We start from the raw sequence: 20,575 nt of genomic DNA, 5'->3' as shown, positions 1-20,575 counted from the left end.
AAAGAGCAGCTGTCAGACAATAAGAGAAGCATCATCTGCATATACACGCATGCATTTAATATCTTCGCTCTGTGCTCAGTACCTTTGATCAAAGGGGACACTTTTATTAGGTGGAGGAAGAAAGATGACATCAAAACTTTCAGATTCAGACACAAACTGGTGGGAGCCTGCTAGACAAAAATAAAACTGGCTTTCAGGAAGGACTTGATCATTTTGTAGAAGTTTGTATATGCATTACTTGAGTTATTGAGACTTCAAAGCTAACAAGAAGCCACCATCTACTCTCAAGTCTCTATCTTGCAAGAAACAATAAGATTCAAAAGGAGCCCCTCAGGCAAACGACTTGGGACTTACTTTGAAAACCTGCATTGTTAAAACCGACTCATTCCAACTCTGCACTTTAGCTGAATAACATTTTGCTAATTAGCATTAATTGTCACCAACTACTCTGCTCTCAGGTGGATCCCAAAGCTTGTTGGCTGTTGAAGTTATCTGTAAGAGAAACCAACAGTAAAAATGTGTCACGTTTTCATTCCTGCTGTGAGGAAGAGGCAAAAATAGACTGAAAAAAAGGCTTTTGTTTTCTGCATTGCCCACATTCTTCAGGTCTGTTCAATTAATGCCTGCTTTTTGTGGAGTTCTTTTCTGCTGGCGTCTGGCAGGAATAACATCTGTTTAATCAACAACTTCCTATGACAGTCCCTCAGCTGGGTGCGAGCTGTCGTGTCTATTCTCAGATGGTACCGCAGCAGCATGTGAGCCTCATAGATATGCAGGAGGCTCTTCACAGCCAGGTACAGCGACAGAGGAAAAGACGGGGTGAAACTAGCTTGAGTGCTGCGTGAGTCTCATATTTTTTGACTATGCTTTAGTACTTAACTTATTTGAAGAGCCTTTATTATTGTCAGTGTATATTAACATAAAAGGGAGCTGCTGCTCTCTCCCTCATTGAATATCCAGGTGGAGTAGCCTTTCTAGGAGGTAGACTTTGGTCTTTTTGATGATTGCTGTGGGCTTCCTAATCAAGACAGTAGCATGCTCACATCCATTCACACTCGAGATTACCTTATCAGGCCCCATCAACAGTGATTACCCTACTCAAGAGCTACAAAAATGTCATATTTTGCATATCCAGACGTTCCACCGTACATGAACCTCTGCAGGTTTCTTGAAATGAAGGGGAAGTTAGGGAACATGATGTAGTAGGGCTGCTCCCTTTACTTAAACCTGAAGGTTCTCATCCTGCTGCGGTTGCCTCTTTCTGATTTAGGTCGCTGAGGTAATTGGGGTTCCAATGGTCATTAATTCAGACTTGGTGGCAGACCACCACAACCACCATGAGCATAATTGGACCTAATTGGCCCAGTGTTGCCAATGATTTGGATCAGACAAACAGAAATGACTAATTTAAATGGCTGTGTGACCTTTAGAAAGCATCAGTCTAATTAACCTTTGTCGATGCATGCAGATGTACAGAGGCAGGCTACAAACAGTGGTGTGGTGACAGAGGGCTGGCTTATAATCACTCTGTACCTGGATGAGGGATGACAGTGTGTAAACTTTTTACAGCAACTGTGTCCTCCATTATGTTTCCTCCGGTTTTAATGAACCGCTGCATGAGAAGCAGATATATGGCCATCAGTGTTTATTTTCAGCCTTTGTCAAGAGAACAGAGATTTTTTTTTCTTGTACATTTTTAACAATATTATGGATAATAGTTGATAAAATCACCATCTCGGTGCCAAAGTTACATGGCAAAAAAGTTATTCTTGAAACTGGTCATAAAATGTGTCCAGAGTTGGAAACTGTGTCCCACTTTTAGTTTTTTTAGAGACTGATAATTAGTAATGCTGTTTGTAAACATAATACCGTTACTTTGTTTTGTATTTATTATTACACAATTTCCTTAATTTACGCCAATATTCTCCCAGTTTTGTTCCAGTTTAAACATTTTCTGATTTTTTTTTCTTGAGAAGAAAGAGAAATATTTGAATTTGAGTTTATAATATTTCACAATAAATACAATCTAGAATTCTAGATTGTAGAATTGGTTCTAGAATTGCGCCGCTCAAGGTGGCTGCATGTTGGAGCCGCTCTGTTACTTTCATTTTGAGATTTTGCTTTTGGAAACTTTAATTCCTCTTTTTCTGGATGTAAATCACATTTTTTGGATGATTGTTTCCTCTGGTATCGGATGCTGTGCAGCTGGAAGGATTTTTACTGAAACTTTTTTAGTTTTGGACATTTGTTATGATGCGTAACCATGGCAACAAGGCAGTTTCTACAACCAACAGCAGCTGATTAACACCTCAAAAGCTCAAGTAATATCTCAACTACAGCCCTAAATTTCAAATGAGTTGAAAAGGATGTTCTGTGGACGCATTTTCATCTACCTGCCAGCTGTGCTCGAGTGCCTGACCACTGAGATCCTGGAACTAGCAGGAAACACGGCTCATGACAGTGGAAGGACAGGATCGTCCATCAGCACCTACAGTTGGCTGTCCGCAGCGATGAGGAGCTCAACAAGCTGCTGGGAGGAGTGGCCATTGCCCTGGGAGGATTTCTGCCCAACATTCAGGTGATCCTGAAGCCCAGGAGGCCAACCAAGTGCAAGTAAGCGGATCAACATCTGTGGCCAGTTTTTTCAGATCTGCTATAAGACGGACCATCACAAGAGATCCTTCCCGCCCACAACCATCAACATCTAGAACAACTCTTTTATGAAACAAGGAAAATGAGCTACAACATTTAATTTCCCTCTGGGATTAATAAAGTATTTTTGAATTGAATTGAATTGAATCACATTTTGTTGTATATCTAAAAACAATACAAAGGCTGAATAGGCTTTTATATAACATTTGATTCTAATAATTAAAGATGGGCAGTGGGTGTTAATTATCTGAAGTATTTACCATAAAACTGGCAAAACTGATGGAATGATCTAATCCTCACTTGTCTTTTGTTTTCTTCCTTTATTCTCTGTGCATCTGCACTTAGCAGTAGCACGCCTAGTTTATTTTCTAAATGTGCATTTCCAGAGTGCTTTACTGACATAATAACTGCTACAACCCACTCCCCCGCGAAAGAAAGAAAAACAGTTTAAAGTGATGTCTACACCCTTCATCACAGATTATAGAGCTGTTGCCTCTTGGTGAGAAGGTCGCTGGATCAAATCCCAGCCAGGGGGCCTTTCTGGGTGGAGTTTGCATGTTCTCTCTGTGCATGCGTGGGTTTTCTCCGGGAACTCCGGTGTCCTCCCACAGACCAAAAACATGTACAGTATGTAAGGAAACAACTTGTAGCTGCTACTTTCCATCTGGCCATTGACTATGGTGACATTATTCACATGAATGCTGCTGCCAGCTCCTTGCAGATGTTGGATGCTGTCAATCATGGTGTGCTAAGATTCATAACTGGCTGTAACTTCTGTACCCATCACTGAAACCCTGTATTCACTGGTAAACTGGTCATCGTTAACTTCACAGACCCACACTGGTACATTTTCATTTTTTAAAACATCTGTTGGTCTGTTGCCTTCATATATCTCCTCCAACATGTCATGTTGTCAGTGCAGTTACAGCGTGCACTCTCAGGACATCATTACCTGCAGCGTCCCCTCAGTGCGGACTGAACTCTGCAAAAGGGCCTTCTCTCACTCTGCTCCTGTTTCCTGGAACACCTTGCAAAAAGATCTGAAGCTGTCAACTGATCTAAGGGATTTTAAACGATTGTTAAGTTCAATGCAAAAATCAACGCAGGCATGTTCCTGTTTTTAGTATCTTACCTTATTTCATAATATAGCTTGATTATTTTGTTTTATATCACTACCTATATTTGCTTTTTATTTTATATGCATTTTATGGTTGTTTATTGTTGTGTACACCTTATCTGTGGTTTTGTCTAAAACAGGTCTGTTGAAAATGAGTCCTCGTGACTCACTGAGACTAACCAGTATAAATAAAAGTTGAATGAATGGATGAATGTTAGGTTGATTGGTAACTCTGAATTGTTTCCAGGTGAGAGTGAGCGAGTGAGTTGTCGTTTGTCTCGTTTGTCTCTATGTGACCCTGTAATAGACTTGCGACCTGTCCAGGGTGTCCCCAGCCTCTCGTAGCGATTGCTGGACATGGGCACCAGTGACCCCCGTGAAAATCACACTGCAGAAATAAAACTTGTAGAAATTGAGCACAAACAGCCAAAATAAATTAACTAAATATTGGGAGTAGATAAATATCCCTGACCAGAATACATATTCATTACATATTCAATACATCATCATTCTTTGTTGAAATCAGGTCTCTCTTGTAAATGAGTCCTTGAGGCTCAATGGGATTTACCTGTATAAATAAAGGTCAAATTAACAAATATGCCAACAAACTAATTACTGCGTTATAATAAAACAAAAGTCTGCAACATTGTGCAAGCATATCAGCAGTAAGTCTCTCAATTTCCTATCCCAGTCAAAGACACAGATTAGTTTGCTGTGCTAACAACCCAAGTATGTGCACAATCAAATTCCCCTGCTTCTACCGGTCATTACATAATAAGACTTGGAGCTGCTTGAACACCTGGATAACACTTTGCCAAGTGGAGGAAAGTGTGTTCAAGAACTGTTTGTGGATACATAAATGAAGTGTAAATTAATCAGAGTCGACACAGCAAATGGAAACAGAGAACAAAGTATGACGATTAATATGATTGTTTTTAGACATCCATCCATTCATTATCTTTACCCGCTTCTTACATTTCGGGTCACTGGGGGTCGCTGGTGCCCATGTCCAGCAATCACTGTGCGAGGGGCGGGGTACACCCTGGATGGGTTGTAAGTCCATCACAGGGCCACATAGAGACAAACGAGACAAACGACCATTCACTCTCTCACTCACACCTAGGGACAACTTAGTTACCAATCAGCCTAACATGCATGTTTTTGGTCTGTGGGAGGAAACCGGAGTACCCGGAGAAAACCCACGCATGCACGGTGAGAACATGCAAACTCCACCCAGAAAGGCCCCTGGACTGGGAACCAGGGACCTGCTCGCTGAGAGGCAGCAGCTCTACCAGTTGTGCCACCGTGCTGTCCTTGTTTTTAGACATACAAGTCAAAAAAATTCCAGAGCTCATATGAAAAACAAATCTAAAGAAAAGAAACATTTTTTAATGCCAGCACTGATCTACGTTAAAAGGGATGCTACCGTAGAAGTTTATTTACATCATATTGCTCTTGAAGGCAGAAGGAAAGCTTTGGAAAAAGCTGAAAGACAATTTATGACAAGGTTGCATTCAACAGGCCCAAAGTATCCTTATTTCAAAGACACCTTGGGGGCACCTTCCCTCATCCCTTTGATGCAGCTTTTGTTTGTCCCTTTCATGTCAGACATTATTTAGTTGTGTCTATCAGCTATCATCTTCAAACAGAATGCCCATGCTGATCTGTGACACATTATGATATTGTTTTTGGGAAGACATTCTGGGAACACGGTCGGGCAAAATGAATGAAAGCTAACGCTCCTAGCAGCCTTGGAATCAGCCTACAGAGAAGGGTGGCTAATCCTATCATTCTACACCATTCATGTGCAACCCACTTGGCTTTCAGCTTTTTTTTTTTCCCCAACAGGCAATTTGTGGCTTCCCTGCTGGATCTCTTCGAAGCCAGTGTGTTATGACTACAAAACACTTCCAGGGCCGCCTGGGAGTCAGACAGGAGGCCACTAAATACAGTCTGCGACCCCGTCACGCTTCACAGGGGCAGCTGCCAACCCAAACCTGCTGCCAGAAAAAAGCCTAATGACAAATACATCCAAAAAAACACCCAACTACAGCTCATCCAAGTCAAAGAGGTTGAAAAAGTCAACGGCTGCTTGTATCTTACGCATTGAGCGTCTCAATAAAGTAATTAGATATCAAACAATTGTGATGCTTTGGGGAGAAATGTGCATTCACATATTCTAAAGGTTACATTAAAGGAGGTGTTTAATATGATCTCTGAAGCAGAATATTGTATAGAGCTGAATTATTACCAGATGGTGGTGTACCATTCACATATCCTGTTTCTTTTTGTGTTGTTGTGACAGATGCAGGCCTGCTTCCAGGGAAGAATCTGAGCGATCTTCCGTGACTAACCAAAGCAGCAGATCCATATTAAATGTCCCATTGGATTCAAGTCCTGCATGGCTCTATGACTTTTTGGAGAGAGGGTCCCCAAGGGTCTGAATGTACATATATACAGTAAACACATGCTCAGGATCATGTTGTTAAAATGCTGCATGTAAAGGATCTGTGTTTTAGCCAAGAATAAACACCTAAATTAACCTTTTCTTTGTTAGTGATTGAAAATAGCACATGAAACATCAGGCAAGACGGAAAATTCTTTTCTCTGCTTGCTATCATCTAGAAATTCATGAATTAGCATCCTAGCACTGAGAAGTGAAGTCCTCCAACAATTTTAGCAGTTTCCAAACAGACCATAATAACAGCATGCTATATTTATTCAGGCAACCATGATTAGGCCTAGTAAATAGGTCTGCCAGAGCAAATATTGACAGGTTGCTAAAGCCTCTTCAGACTTATTGACTGGCAAAGAAGTGTTCTTATCTCAATTTGCACATTTGCATCTGATAAAAATCCATGTTTCTCACCGTATTTCTGCTGGATCTTTACTCAAGTCAGAAACTAAGGTAATCAGCATGCTGTAGTGTAACAAGCATCGAGCAGAGGAGGGGGCTGTTTCACAACATGCTGCTCAAAAGCCCAAATCTGAAGCTATACTCTGAACCAGCACAGCTCCCGTGGTTTCCCCTGGGTAATGTTGCAGAGTCCAGCCGGTAACCCTAACTGTGGGCTGTGGTCAGCCTGCGACCAGGGAGCTGTGACTGACTGCTGCTCTGTCAGCTGTAAAAACTCTCCTAATGATGAAGAAAGCAGTAGGTGGAGAAGAAACGAGCAGAGTTATCTACAATGATGTTGAATCTCTGGAAGTTTTGACGTGAAAGACAAGCATGGATGTAGGCGTGATGATGTTTGGGAAAACAAAACTCAAAAGCTCATCCAGTTATCACTAAGCTTATTTGTTTAATCACATGCAACTGAGACAAAAAGTTGGATCTAAAAAAAGTTTAATCTGGTCCTCTGGATGTAAAAAAAAAAAAAAAAAAGAAAATGTAGAAACGTTTCGTCTCTCATCCGAAAGACTTCCTCAGTCTGAGGAGCTGTATTCAGCTCAGTCTTATAAATAGCACCTTCTCAGAGTGGATCAACCAGTTTGCTGCTGACAACCAAAATCAGCTGCTCACATGGTCAAGAAGGACCATCAGCCAAACAATGGATCATTAGCACACTGATGGCTGTTTACTATTCACAGAGGGTTGAGTGATACTAGCAATAACAGCATTGTAAGAGGGGGACAGTTGGACCCGGAGGCCTCCACCCCTGTTTAATGATGGATGATTTATTTTCACAAAGATGGCCTCCTTTACTCCTCTCTCAAACCATTGGTCCTGTCTATCCAGGATGTGAACATCTACATCCCTTAAAGAGTGACCGCTGGCCTGGAGATGAGTGTAGACCGCAGAGTCCTGGCCTGATGATGTTGATCTTCTGTGCTGGGCCATCCTTTTGGCCAGTGGCTGTTTAGTTTCCCCGATGTAAGACTGATCACAGCCCTCCTGACACTGAACAGCATACACAACATTACTCTGTTTTTGCCGGGGGACTGGATCTTTGGGATGAACCAGTCTTTGCCGTAATGTATTTTGGGGTTTAAAAGCCACTGGGACGTTATGTTTAGAAAATAAACGTCTTTATTTCTCTGATACTCCCTCAACATATGGAATGACCACTGGTCTGGGTCTGGGTTCCTCCTTTTCACCTGATGGCTGACTGGAGTCCTGTTTGGGTTTCTTCTCTGCTTTTAGGAAGGCCCAGTTAGGATATCCACATTGCTCTAGAGCCTGTCTTGTGTAGGATTTCTCCTTCTGCCTGGCTCCTGAGCTAGTGGGGACGCTGTCTGCTCTGTGGTACAGAGTCCTGGTGACTCCTAACTTGTGTTCCAAAGGTGATGGGAGTCAAACTGCAAATACTGGTCTGTGTGGGTGGGTTTGCGGTACCTCAGTTTGCAAATGTCCTCTATCAGAGACTGACACCTCACAGTCCAAGAAAGCCAACCTGCCATTTTTTACATCTTCTTGTGTGAACTTGATATATTTATCCACAGAGTTCATGTGATTGAAATGTTGGACTTTCTGAGATTTAATTTTAACCCAGGTGTCGTCAACATACCTGAACCAATGACTTTATGGTGTCTCTGAAAAGGACGTCAAGGCTCTCAAAGGTGGATGTTTATGTCTGTGTTTGTCTAAACTAAACTATTTAAAAGTAAATTATTTATGAGGTATTGGACACATTTTATTAAAACTTGCATACAGTAATCATTGGATCTAAATCTAGAACTAATTAACTGTACTGAGCTAACTTTATTCAAGATGGTAGTCAAAAGTAAACCTTAAAAAGCCCAAAACTCTGTCAATTTTATTGATATTGACCTAAATTATAATGTGGCATTAGCTGAAACTTATCCAGAACATGTATTCTAAGTGCTAACAGACTGTAAATTATTTTTATTTAAAACCTTGTCATCAAACATATTGAATCAACCATCAACCATGTGTTAGTAAAATATCTCATAAACCATAAGACATATTTTAATAAAACTTTGAGGATGTCCAGCTGACTAATTTGGAGTGAAGCCAACTCAAGATGACCACAACTATCAATGGCTATCAATTTAGGCAATTTAAAAATATTGAGTTAATATATTCTTGTGGTATTAACTGAGTTATTCTATATTCTATAACACAATAAATTCTGACCAATAACTCAGTCATTACTCTAAAACTATGATATGAACTGCAGCGGGTGATATACTTTCCACCACGAAAAGCTAAGTCTTAAATATGCTCCAATCTGTGGAATCATTTAGATATTTGATCTAAATAAGATTTTGTTATTTTTGTTTTTAACTGGTGCCATGAAGTTAATGTTAAAGTGACATGTACAGGAACCAAATCCTAAAACAAGATGCAGGCCTCTTTAGTAAAGTTCCTTATCGTTGCTGAAGTTCGTGAATGAGAAATTATGTTACTCACGGTGGAGACAGGCTTAGGACTAACTGGATTATAGGACAACATACAGGATAGTTATATTTGAATAGTGAATGTTTGTAGTTTTCAAGATTATCATCTGGACTGGAACTGAACAGGGAATGCAAGTAAACTGTGATTTTTGTGGGTTTATATATTCAAATGGATAAAAGTTACACTGTGTAGAACAGTTTTTTTGTTTGTTTTGTTCGAAGTGGCACAGTGTGACGGATCCTGGTGAGTGAAGGGAGCAATTTTGTACACCACCAGGTGCAGTGGTGGAGCCAGAGGGTGGCCAATGGTAGCCTTGCCTACCATAGATTAATTTTCAGCCACGACAACAGCCGCCCTATTCATTTGAAGAACCTATACTTTTAAGCAATTTAAAAACAGAAAGCATCGTTTAGTCAAAACCAGGGTGGCCAATTAACATATATATGGTATATAAGGGGGCCACTGTGGTGCAGCGGTAGGCCAGTCGACTTGGGACCAGAAAGTCACAGGATCAACTCCCCACCATACTCACATGTTGTGGTGTCCCTGAACAAGACACCCAATCCCTAATTGCTCCTCAGGCGCCTACATAGACGCCCACTGCTCCACTTGGGTGTATCTCAGGTGTTATGGGTTTAATGCAGAAACTAATTTTGCCATTATATGGGAACATACATGACAACGCATAGCACTTTATGTTACTTTACTTTACATTTTAAGTGGCAACCCCATTTTCAAAAGGAACCTTTCTTACAGCTAGATGTAACCACACATCAAAATGAAAGTCTATACCTCTTTATTTCCAAGTTATCGTGCTCTTAACACAAATGGACAGAAAAATTGAGGATATTTCCAATTCTCCCTTTTCGCTCTGTGACGAGAGACAACTATGAACGTCATATATATGTTGAGAAATTGTAGAGTTGTAGCTGTTTTGGTTAAACACAGAAAATATCACTATACACAATGTTATTGAAAACTGCAAGTATATGGAGATTTATTTCAGAATGCTTTACCTACATATTAGATAACAGTAACCATGGCAAAATTTAAAAAAATGTGTGAATGACAATGTTGCTCTATTGCTCTAAAATTGCTCTTAAAAAAATACTGGACAAAGTTTTCAATAAATAAATAAAGGTAATATTGTCAAGACCTTTGAAACTGAATGCTGCCATAACAAGCTGTCATTAAACAAGTTTCTACACAGCAAAGGTTGTAATATTTAATTAACTGATGTTCAGCTTGACCCTTTAAAATACTTTGTAAATCTATCCTACTGACTCTCAAAAAAAAAAAAAAAAAAGTCTAAACACTCTTAAATAACCGCAAACCTCCAGCAGGAAATGCCCGAGGTTGTCTAAAATTAAATTCTCCACTTCAGTCCCATAAGAAATCGGTTCAATATCACGAGACAGAAAAGAGTCATTCTCTCCAACTTCTGACCTCTGGGGATAAAAATAAAAGCTCACTCTAACAAGCATGCAGCCAAAGTTTTAAACAAATAAAAAAATAAAATAAAAAAATTCATTCAAAGAATTCAGTCTGTAAACTCTTTTGATATGCGACATAAAGAAAAAAGATTCTGATATCGGCAGCTATAATGTTTTGTTGCCTGAAGGGTGGCTTTGAGCTCCAGGAATCAGGGATTAACTTCCAAACACTTCTTTTTTTTTTATCTTTCATGCTTGAGTTTACTTTGTGTTTGGCTTTGTTTCAACTCTTATTTCTCTTTTAATCCCTTCAATCCCCATTAGGGAGGCAGACATAAATGATTCCCCGTTGCAGCCCCGACTTTTCTGCCCACTTTGAAGACAAAGTTGGCGGTGCGCCTGACTTCAGGGGTACTGCTTCTTTCTATCACACAGCAAAGCTCAAACCGAGACCCTTTTGGATTAGTCAAATTGTGCTGATCAGCTGAACAAAGATTTGTCTTACTGTGCTCTGCAAGGAGGGCCTGCAAGTAAGATTTACCAAGGACTCTTGAAACCTCTTCTAAATGTCTTCTGGATAGCGCGGCACGTTTTGGCAAAACTTCAACTATCCTTGCAGCAACAAAAAGCAATCATAACTGTGTCTAAGATGGCTTAATGAATGGGCTCATCATACAAGACCAGTCTAATAACACGCCTTCACTGTTTTCACAGCTCAGCAGAAAGTAGCTGTATAAATACATTAGACAAAAATCCAGACTAAAAATAAAAATACGCAGTAAAATAAACAGACTGTTGGACAATTAAAGCAATGGGACACTTTCAAGGTGCTAGAAACAAGATAAGGAATAAAAGCAAATAACCTGGTTTAGGGTTAATATAATAAAAAAGCCCTGTATTTAGGCCCTGTCCACATGAGAACACTGCTTTTTCAAAACAGTCCTTATACTCGTAAACATGGCACCATCAGCCTGGCCAGTTCTTTGAAGTACTGTAATTTCCAGACAATAAGTCACACACACTAAATTTAGGAAAATAAATTGTACATACAGAAGCTGTGCTTGAGAATAAGCCACGGGGGTTCATGTTGTAACCTGAGTGGCAGCACAGCTACTGTGAGAGAGGTACAGCTCTTGTAGATCAAGAATCACCCAGCAGATAATGTTTTATAGGTTTTATTTTACTGTTCAACACACACGGACAGAGTGAACCCCACAGGTCCTCATTTTTCTGAACAGTGCCGGTAACATAGCTGGTTTAAAATAAAAAAACAAAGCAATATATTAGTCTACCAGGAAGTCATGGATTGATAACTTCTTCCTGCACAAGATGTCTTCCTGCTCTGCAGAGCAAAAGTTGCTCTGTGAACATGTGAGACTCACATACTCTGCCCATGCAGGGGAATCCCCCCAGGGGGTCTCCTCCTCTCCCAATTTCATTATTTCAACTGTGAGACCTGTTTGGTAATTTCATTGGTCAATTTTGTTTTACCTTTATTTATACAGATACTCTCATTGAGTCACGAGTATCCATCCCACAAGAGAGGCGTGTACTGGGCAGTTATGTGAGCGCTCGGGTGTGACAAGGCTAAACATTTTTTTTGGCGGCAGGAAGCTTGTTAGCCCGTCAAAAAACTAAAATAAAAAAAATAAATAATAATAATAATAAGCCGCAGGGTTCAAAGTGTGTGAAAAAAGTAGCAGCTTATAGACCAGAAAGTACAGTAATTCAGTAGCTACAGTTTTGCTCTAGTTGAGCAACTGATATCTACAGTAGGTTTTCCATAAAGTGTCAATAGTGACATAAAAAATTTTAAAAAAAAGTTTTCTTTTTGGAACACAGTTATAAAATATATAATTTAGGGGGTTCCTAAATTGATGTTTCCATAAACCAAAAAAATATCTATGCATGTTCAGAAAATGCATGTAGACATGACCTCGGAGTAGGCGTTGCCCTTGCCTGTGAATCCAAGCACATAACCGGGTAACGCACCACGTTGTTTATTTTTTAATGATTGTTGCTCGTCACGCTCTCGGAGCTGTAACTGACGTCAGGGAAGTTTCATGATCAGTAGACAAGCTCCTGATTTTGACATAGCTTCTAAATACCAGGACCACTTCAGACATTTGGCTCCACAGTTCATTTAATTGCTGCCGAGAGGGTTCTCTCTCGAGGAGTCTGTTGCTCTCACAATAAGTCATCAGCTGAGCAGGGGTTCGTCACAATCATCTTTGATGAAACTCAGTTATCCATGTCTCTCTGTAGGTAAGTACTTGGACTGATTGGCCTCTGATGAGGCTGCAGGGCCGTAGGTTGACACGCAATAAGGGATTTCTGAATACTTGGCGTTAAACTGATTAATTTATATTCAGCGGGTCAATGTCTCATCCAGAGCCTCGTATGACCGAGAGGCTTTCAATGAATCTTGTGTTTTAAAATGTTATAAAAAGGAATTTATATTTACATGTTTAATAAAGATAAATACAATATAAATGAACAATTTTAATTAAGTATTTGTTAAAATTACCAAAGCTATGTAGGGCATTTGACATTTTTGGTAAAGGGCACGCCTTTCTATCTTAACAGTTGTTTCCCATTGAAAAAGAAACGCATCGTTGCCATTCAACGTCACTATAAAGATTGGTTTATACAAAGGCTTATGATTTATTTGAACGTATGCCAAATACCCTGCCAAAGTAGTCGACATGAAAGGTTTCCATTTGACAATGCATTACCGTTCTGTTGTGTTTTCTGTTGCCTTTGTTTGCACAGAGACGATTAAGGCTTTTCAGAACTGTATCTAAAATAAAACATACTAAATCCTTCTGATGCTGGCGCTTCCAAATTTCTAAACTATTCAAACGCTGCTTTTCTGTGCATAAAACTTTCTCAGTACCACGTTCAAACTGTTCAGAATTCAGACACGCGGTCTCTTAATGTGGTGAAAGACTCACCACAGATTTCAGCTCGTGCTCCTTCATCAGACTCAGTGAGTTTTGGTAGCAGGAGGTAAGATCGTTCTTCACTGTAGGACCTACATGACCTCTGGCCACCGGGCCCACGGTGTGGATCACATCTGTTGGAAGAAGAGAGGCGCAGAACGCTTCATTAAATCACAGCCTACATAATGTGGGGGTAAATAGCTGGAACCATTTCTAGTGACGAACAATGCAGTAAAATATTCAAATGTGCATCGTTTAGCTGAGCGGCTGAGCTTTTAAAATCTGCAAAATCATTGTTGTATAATAAAGTTTGTCCTCACAATGAGATAATGACTCATCATGAGGATGTGAGAGACTCACTGTCTGAAAAGTATGCATTAATTCAGTAAATGAAATAGAGGCTGGGATAGGAAATCAATTAGAAGTTTCTGTTATGGCATCTACTCAGATATTCATCCCTCTCCGTGCACTCTCCTCTCCTTCATTAAGTCACGTCTTCACCTGTCAGTCACTGGTCTCCTCACACAACAACTCACATGAATCAAAGAAGTGATGACAGAAAAATAAGACGATCGAAGCATTAACTTGACAAAAACAATCTTTATTCCACCTGCTTGCTCTGGCCTTCTGACTGTTAAGGCAGGGCAGGTCAACAATAATATACTATGTGTTGTTTTTTTTATCAGCAAGAAAGGAGGTGCTGAACCCAAACATTTACACGGCCCAACAGGTTTTAACAACAAGGTAAATACACATTTATAGAACCTAGCTGGTCTCTGTGAATTAAACAAACTACATGAGATCTCACATGTTTGTTTGTGTGCTGTGTTAGCAAAATATCTCCAGAACCACTGGAGTGATTTAAACGAAAGTCTCAAAAACTGATCATCACTGAATATACATCTACGACTGATTACCGTAATTTCCGGTGTATAAGCAGCTACTTTTCCCCCACACGCTTTAGCCACCGCAGCTATGAAACGTCGTCTGGTGGTTGAGCCTTGTTTAACAACAAAAGCTGCACATTTTATCAGGAACTGCGTATCGTTTCTGATATTATAATGTAGACACCCGCGGCTTATACACCAACGAGGCTTATTTATATTCAAAATTGTGTTTTATTTTAAATTTAGTGTGCACGGCTTTGCTCGGATGCACTCTATAGATTGGAAATCACAGTAACTAGAGGACTCAACACAAATCAAGGTGTTTGCCACAGCTAAATGACTTTATGAAACACAAAAAATGCTAAAAATGTGTCAGATATACAGCTATAGAGCTAAAGCTTGATGTGGTAGTGGCCGAGTGTCATTCTCAAAACATACTCCGAGTGCAAACATTTTTTACAATATCTTACATGACGAACATCATCAATTACAAAGTTTAACCGAGACAGCTAAATCTCTAATAATGTCTCATAAAATAATGATCTTAGTTTAAAACATGGCTGCTGTGCATTCCTTCAAGAACTAATAGGCATTTAATTATTTTTTTTTCCTCCAGTTTATTCAAAAACAGACAAAGTAAAAATCTAAAACGGCCTCCAATATTACCATCCAGGTAATCATGACTTGTGCAATAAAAAAAAATCAAATAACCCATTCACTTATATTTGAATGCATCACGGTGATTAATTCTGTTGCTAAAACATTAAATGTTGAAACACTTAAAAAAGTCAGATCTGGTTTCAGTGAGGGTACACAAGATAAAACCAGCAACTTGTGTTTTAAACTGCCTGTGGTATGCATATCCTACAAATACAACGAGTGGAAGAAAACATCTTAACATTCAAGAAGTTTGATACAATGCGCATGATTTTGTTGCATAACAGGCACATTTTCTTTTGAATTTGGTGCGGCCAAAGAGAAACAGGAAGTGATGTCAAAGGGGAGCTTCCTGGTCTTTGTTTATTGAAACAATATTTGAACTCTCTCCGACAGTGACGCAGAATATCCTAAAGAACATTAAATTATTTTATGCTGTTTGTAGCAATGCTTTGTTTACATGCAGTTGCTCCCCTTTGTCATCACTTCCTGTTACTGCACGTGCAAATATCTCAACTGTTCATCTCAGTGACATGATATATATTTTTGGCAACATGTTATTAATGTTACCTTTTCAAAAATGCATTCATATTTATTACAAAAATTGATGTCACTTGCACTTTAAAATGCTTTAATGTTTCCTAACAAAACTTGTACACTTAGTTCATGTTTATGTGTTTTAATGCCAAAGGCTGTGAAGATGAAGCGCAGAGGGCGATGTATTCTAGTGATTTTTAAGCAGTCCTGCCCGAGGGGTAAGACTTTCTGTTTGGGAGACAAAACAAACTGTTTGTGAAATTCCAAGCAAAACTGAAGACGGGTTTTAAAAGGAAAGTAGGTGTCTGATGTCTTTTTCTCACAAAAGAGGAAGGGAAAATTGGCACAACATTGTTATACCGGGACAAGTGGCAACTTGTTTTTCCTGCATATTTCATGGACTTCTTCGATACAAAAAAAGCAGCAATATGCCAATTAGAGTGTGGGCCAGAGCCAAAAACCAGACTACTGGTGAATTCATGAAAATTTAAACACTTCTTATCTCACCAGTTTGGAAATCTGCACTTGTTTCCTCAACACCTTCACATCAAATAAATATTTATGCAGCTTTTTTTTTTTTTTTTTCCTGTGAGGTGAAAGACAGGTTTTACTTTGTGACTAAGAGGGAGTACTACAGAAAGGACATGGGTTACTTTGCAGTAAAACTCTGCCCCAAAACTTCGGACAACTAACCCAACCCAAGGTTGGAAAAGGAAATTCAAATTTTAAATTAAATTAAATTCAAAATTATAATTATTTACACTTTTATAAAATATACATGCTATATTTTGATGTTCTGAGCTTAAACAAATGCAACAAAAAATATAAAGAGAGAACTATTAAACAAATAAAGACCAAGTGTTACTTGAAGGAGTTCATATCACTGTTCAAGTTTTTTTTTTTTTTTTAACAAAGCTCATCTTAAGTTGAGAAATTATAGCTTTAAAGCATTTTACCTCGAATATTAACATTGTTATGTACATGTCGAAGGACTATGTGAGACTTTCGTGGTCTGTAAGTGTTCAGATTATGTGTTGGGAATGACTCCCAGCTATCACCACCTCTACTTGTCCTTCAAACTGTTTGTATTTGGGACCTTATTCTTTCACATTTGATCCGTACTGAAGTGTACCCTGACATTTGATCATCTATAATCAGAGGTAAAGGTTGGAACTCAGGTAGCACTGTAAACAGAGAGCTTAGCCTTTGGATCACTGCCTTCTTCACCACAACAAACCAAAGCAACACCCATATTACTTTAGGACAAGACCCGGCCTGTCGATTCATCTTCCTCAAAAATACACGACTTAAAAAAAAACAACATTTGTAGACTTTACTCAAAGTCAAAAGATTAAATATTCAATTCAAGTTCAAGGTTCTTTGTTGTCATGTGCATCACATGTGGTACATGAGGTGGAATGAAATTGTGCACTCAAGGAACCAGTTCCACCCAAACATAGCAAAAATATAAAGTATAAAAAGAAACGGTATAAAAGAATCTAAGATATGCACTAAAATATACGTTAAACAATACGCTAAAAGATCTAAGATATATGCTAAACACTAATAATGTAAAATAGTTGGGTACATTAAACAGCAGCCTGAACATGAGTCGGTGGTGAGTAGATGAGCATGAATGAATAGAGCAGCATCAATGATCAGAGGTAAAGGTTGGACCTCAGGTTGCACTGTAAACAGAGAACTTAGCCTTTGGATTAATGCCTTCTTCACCACAACAAACCAAAGCAACACCCATATTACCGTGGACAAGACCCCAACCAGTTGATTCATCTCCCTAAAAAATGACTTTAAATAAATAAATACATAAAACATTTGTAGACTTTACTTGAAGCTAAAAGTTTAAATACTCAATTAATGCACAAGTTTAAAAACACAATTTCCAAATTCACTTCAAGGCTGTTCCACATTTAGAAGCATTACATAATCTAATGCACGTTATATTAATTATAGTGAAATAAAAACTTCAAATGCAAAAAAAAAAAAAAAAAAAAAAATCCCAGTAATTGCTTTCTTTGGACTGAGAAGTTAAATAGTCCAGGGAAATGTGAAATTGAAATTGGGAATAGCGCTAACACGTTTAACTGTAAAAAGGCTCAAATCTGGAGTAAAAATAAAAAAATATATATATTTAAAGTACATCCAAATAGAGACATCTCCAGTGGAAAGTTCTTTTCAGCTTGGCTGGGATGGACTGGACACAGAACGACCCCTCAGCACACCAACTACGGAGCACGAGTGAGAACATCTTAGACGTCCTGCTAAAATATTCCTCAGCTCTGGGAGAGCTGAGGAGCAACTACCAGGGGACACGCTCACTTCAAAGACACCACTTTCTCAGCAACTAAAGAATCTTATGAAATATCTAGACTTCATTTAGAAGTGAAGTACTGTGCTATTTCTGAGAGGGACAAGCACTTCACAACCCAATCAATCTTTCATTTGTACTTGCAGTTTGCAGGCTTGAAGGTTCTGCGTTACTGTTCTGGGTTTAAAAAGTCCAAACGGCTGCAGACACATAATGATTCTTATAACAATGCAAATTCTGCCAAAATACTGACGCTGATAGCTATGTGAAGATATGTTTGGATCTATAGTTTGACACAGACAGCAGACAATAATCAAGCTGCGTTAAGCAATTATGCACCACTTTAAAAAAAAACGGCAACAAAGCACAAAAATGTAATCTTCCTGCAAACTCTACTAAAGCTGGCGTTATATGGAGTCACTTTATTGGTCGAAGAAGATTTTGCACGGTAAATGAACTGCTGTCGTGCTTGTTTGACTCAGCAGTGCAAATAAAAGTATACATCTTTCCAAAGTTCTGTGAATGATGCCATAAACCAGAGACTGGATCACCATCTAAATAAAAAAAAATAAGGATTTTACAAAGGGCAATAGCTCAGCCACGATCTGCTTATACTGAATTAGCAGATTCGATTAAAAAAAACAAACATTATTTTTGTTTTAAATGAGCATTTGCGTGATCGATAAGACATCAAGCAGGAAGTGGGTGATAAACTTGGCTGTGCAGAAGAGAGAGCGCAGCCGTCTGTTGTGTGAAACAATTGAATTTCTTTAATGTTAAAGATATTTGATGCTCAACTACTGCCTGCCTCCTTTTATAACTGAGAACAACTTTACAACAGTGCAGCGCTTCAGAGCAAATGGAGGAAAAAAAATACAACGATGAATGAAATCTCCTGACTGCGTGCCGTGCGTATCGATTTTCATTGTTCGGAGAAAGGAAAAAAAAAAAAACGAATGACGAATCATAAGAGGATCGGTTAAACGGTAGTTTAAAGATGAAGGACACAGAGAGGAAATGTGTTTCTTTCTACGGTTTGAAATTGTTTATGTCTGGATACGATTGATCAAATCACGCTTTAAAACGTAAACACAAACTTTCACACTGAGGTTTAATTTGTTAAAGTATTGAAGAAGTTTTGAGTTGTTTTAAACAAACACACAGGTGATGCATGTTTGATATATTTAACTTTTTAAAGAGAACCACATGGAGGAAAAACATTAATGTTCGTAATAGTAAAAGCAGAATCACAGCAGCAAGCTTGATCATATGAAACATTAAAAAACATCTATAACAAAACCCAACAAAGTTAAGGCACGTCCTCTGGACCGTTTCTTTGAGTTGAAACCTTTCGTCTTACATCCAAAAGACTTCATCAGTCCGAGAAGCCACAACAAACCGAGTCCCACAAGCAGCACACTCACATAGTCGGCCAACCAGTTTGATGGTGATAAGATGGTTTCTGGAGTCCGCCCTCTCCCCTGTCGACTTCTCTGAGGCAGCCGTAGCCAAAGTGGTTCAAAACATCAAAGTTCAGGCTCAGTAATCCAGAAAGAAAAACAACAACGTTAAGTCACGTTGGCTATGGCTGCCTCAGAGGAGTCGACGGGGGAGGGCGGTCTCCAGAAACCATCTGATCACTGTCGAATTGGTTGACCCACTATGTGAAGGTGCTGCTGAGTTTGTTGTGGCTCCTCGGACTGATGAAGTCCTTTGGATGAAGGACGAGACGTCTAAACAAAAAAAGAAAAAGTCCAGAGGACCTGACTGAACTTGACTGTATCCCCCCCCCCCCCCCAGATTTTATTCATTAACCTTTATTTAACGAGGCAAATTCCATCGAGATCACAGATTTTTTTTTGCAAGGGAGACCTAACTGAAGCACCCACGCATGCACGGACACAACATAAAAATTCCACACAGAAAGACCCCAGGTCCAAACGGGGATTGAACCCAGGACCTTCTTGCTGTGAGGCAACAGTGCTAACCACTGAGCCGTTGTGCTGCTGGACTACTGAGCATGAACTTTGACGTTGTATTGCTTAAGTTAAAATATTCCACTGCAACATACTTGGGCGCACCTCCTCATCGGTCTGAACTTTCACTCTTTCGCTGCTAATGAAGCATTTTTTTATTATTTTTTTTATAGATACGCAGAGCGGAGAGAAAGCTGGCATCCAGTTAGCCAGCTCAGGTCAAGATCAAATTATTCCCAGTTTAACTGTTATGTCTGTATAGATTTAGCAGCCATTTTCACTCAAACTCTAATTCTGTCAGACACATAAGAGCAACCGCGGCTCTAAAAAAAAAAAAAAAGCATATTCTGTGATGATAGCGAGCCTAGACCCTCTCAGCATGCACACAGTTGTTCCCATGTCGGTCGCTAAGGATTACTAAATGAAGTGTGTACACCCACTCGGACATGGAACTGGCGTTGTCATGGTGACAGAGTGTGCAGAGTGATCCCCTAATGCTCGCTGAAGCACTAGTGTGAAACGGGGGGGGCTCTTTTTTTGCAGACCTGGAATCATCTGCCGCATACTGAGCAGGTACAGTTGCATTAATATTCACTTTTTTTTTAAATGGATTAGGGTTACCTCGGTGATTATTCACACTCATGGCTTTCAAAGAGCTTTTCCATCGTGAATGTCACCGCCGTTAT

At 39.3% G+C, this 20,575-nt stretch overlaps 1 protein-coding gene across 1 annotated transcript in view; it reads right to left on the bottom strand.

Moving 5' to 3' along the window:
* macrod2 (mono-ADP ribosylhydrolase 2) overlaps positions 1–20,575 on the bottom strand; it is a 612,591-nt gene that overhangs the window by 178,111 nt on the left and 413,905 nt on the right. The window contains exon 6 of the mRNA XM_037678263.1: positions 13,519–13,640. Within this exon, the coding sequence (XP_037534191.1) occupies positions 13,519–13,640 (122 nt within the window). The remainder of the gene's footprint in view (positions 1–13,518; positions 13,641–20,575) is intronic.

Source organism: Nematolebias whitei, chromosome 1, assembly GCF_014905685.2.
Source record: "Nematolebias whitei isolate Nwh7 chromosome 1, NemWhi1, whole genome shotgun sequence".
NCBI lineage: Eukaryota > Metazoa > Chordata > Actinopteri > Cyprinodontiformes > Rivulidae > Nematolebias > Nematolebias whitei.
This window is presented reverse-complemented; position numbering and strand designations above follow the sequence as displayed.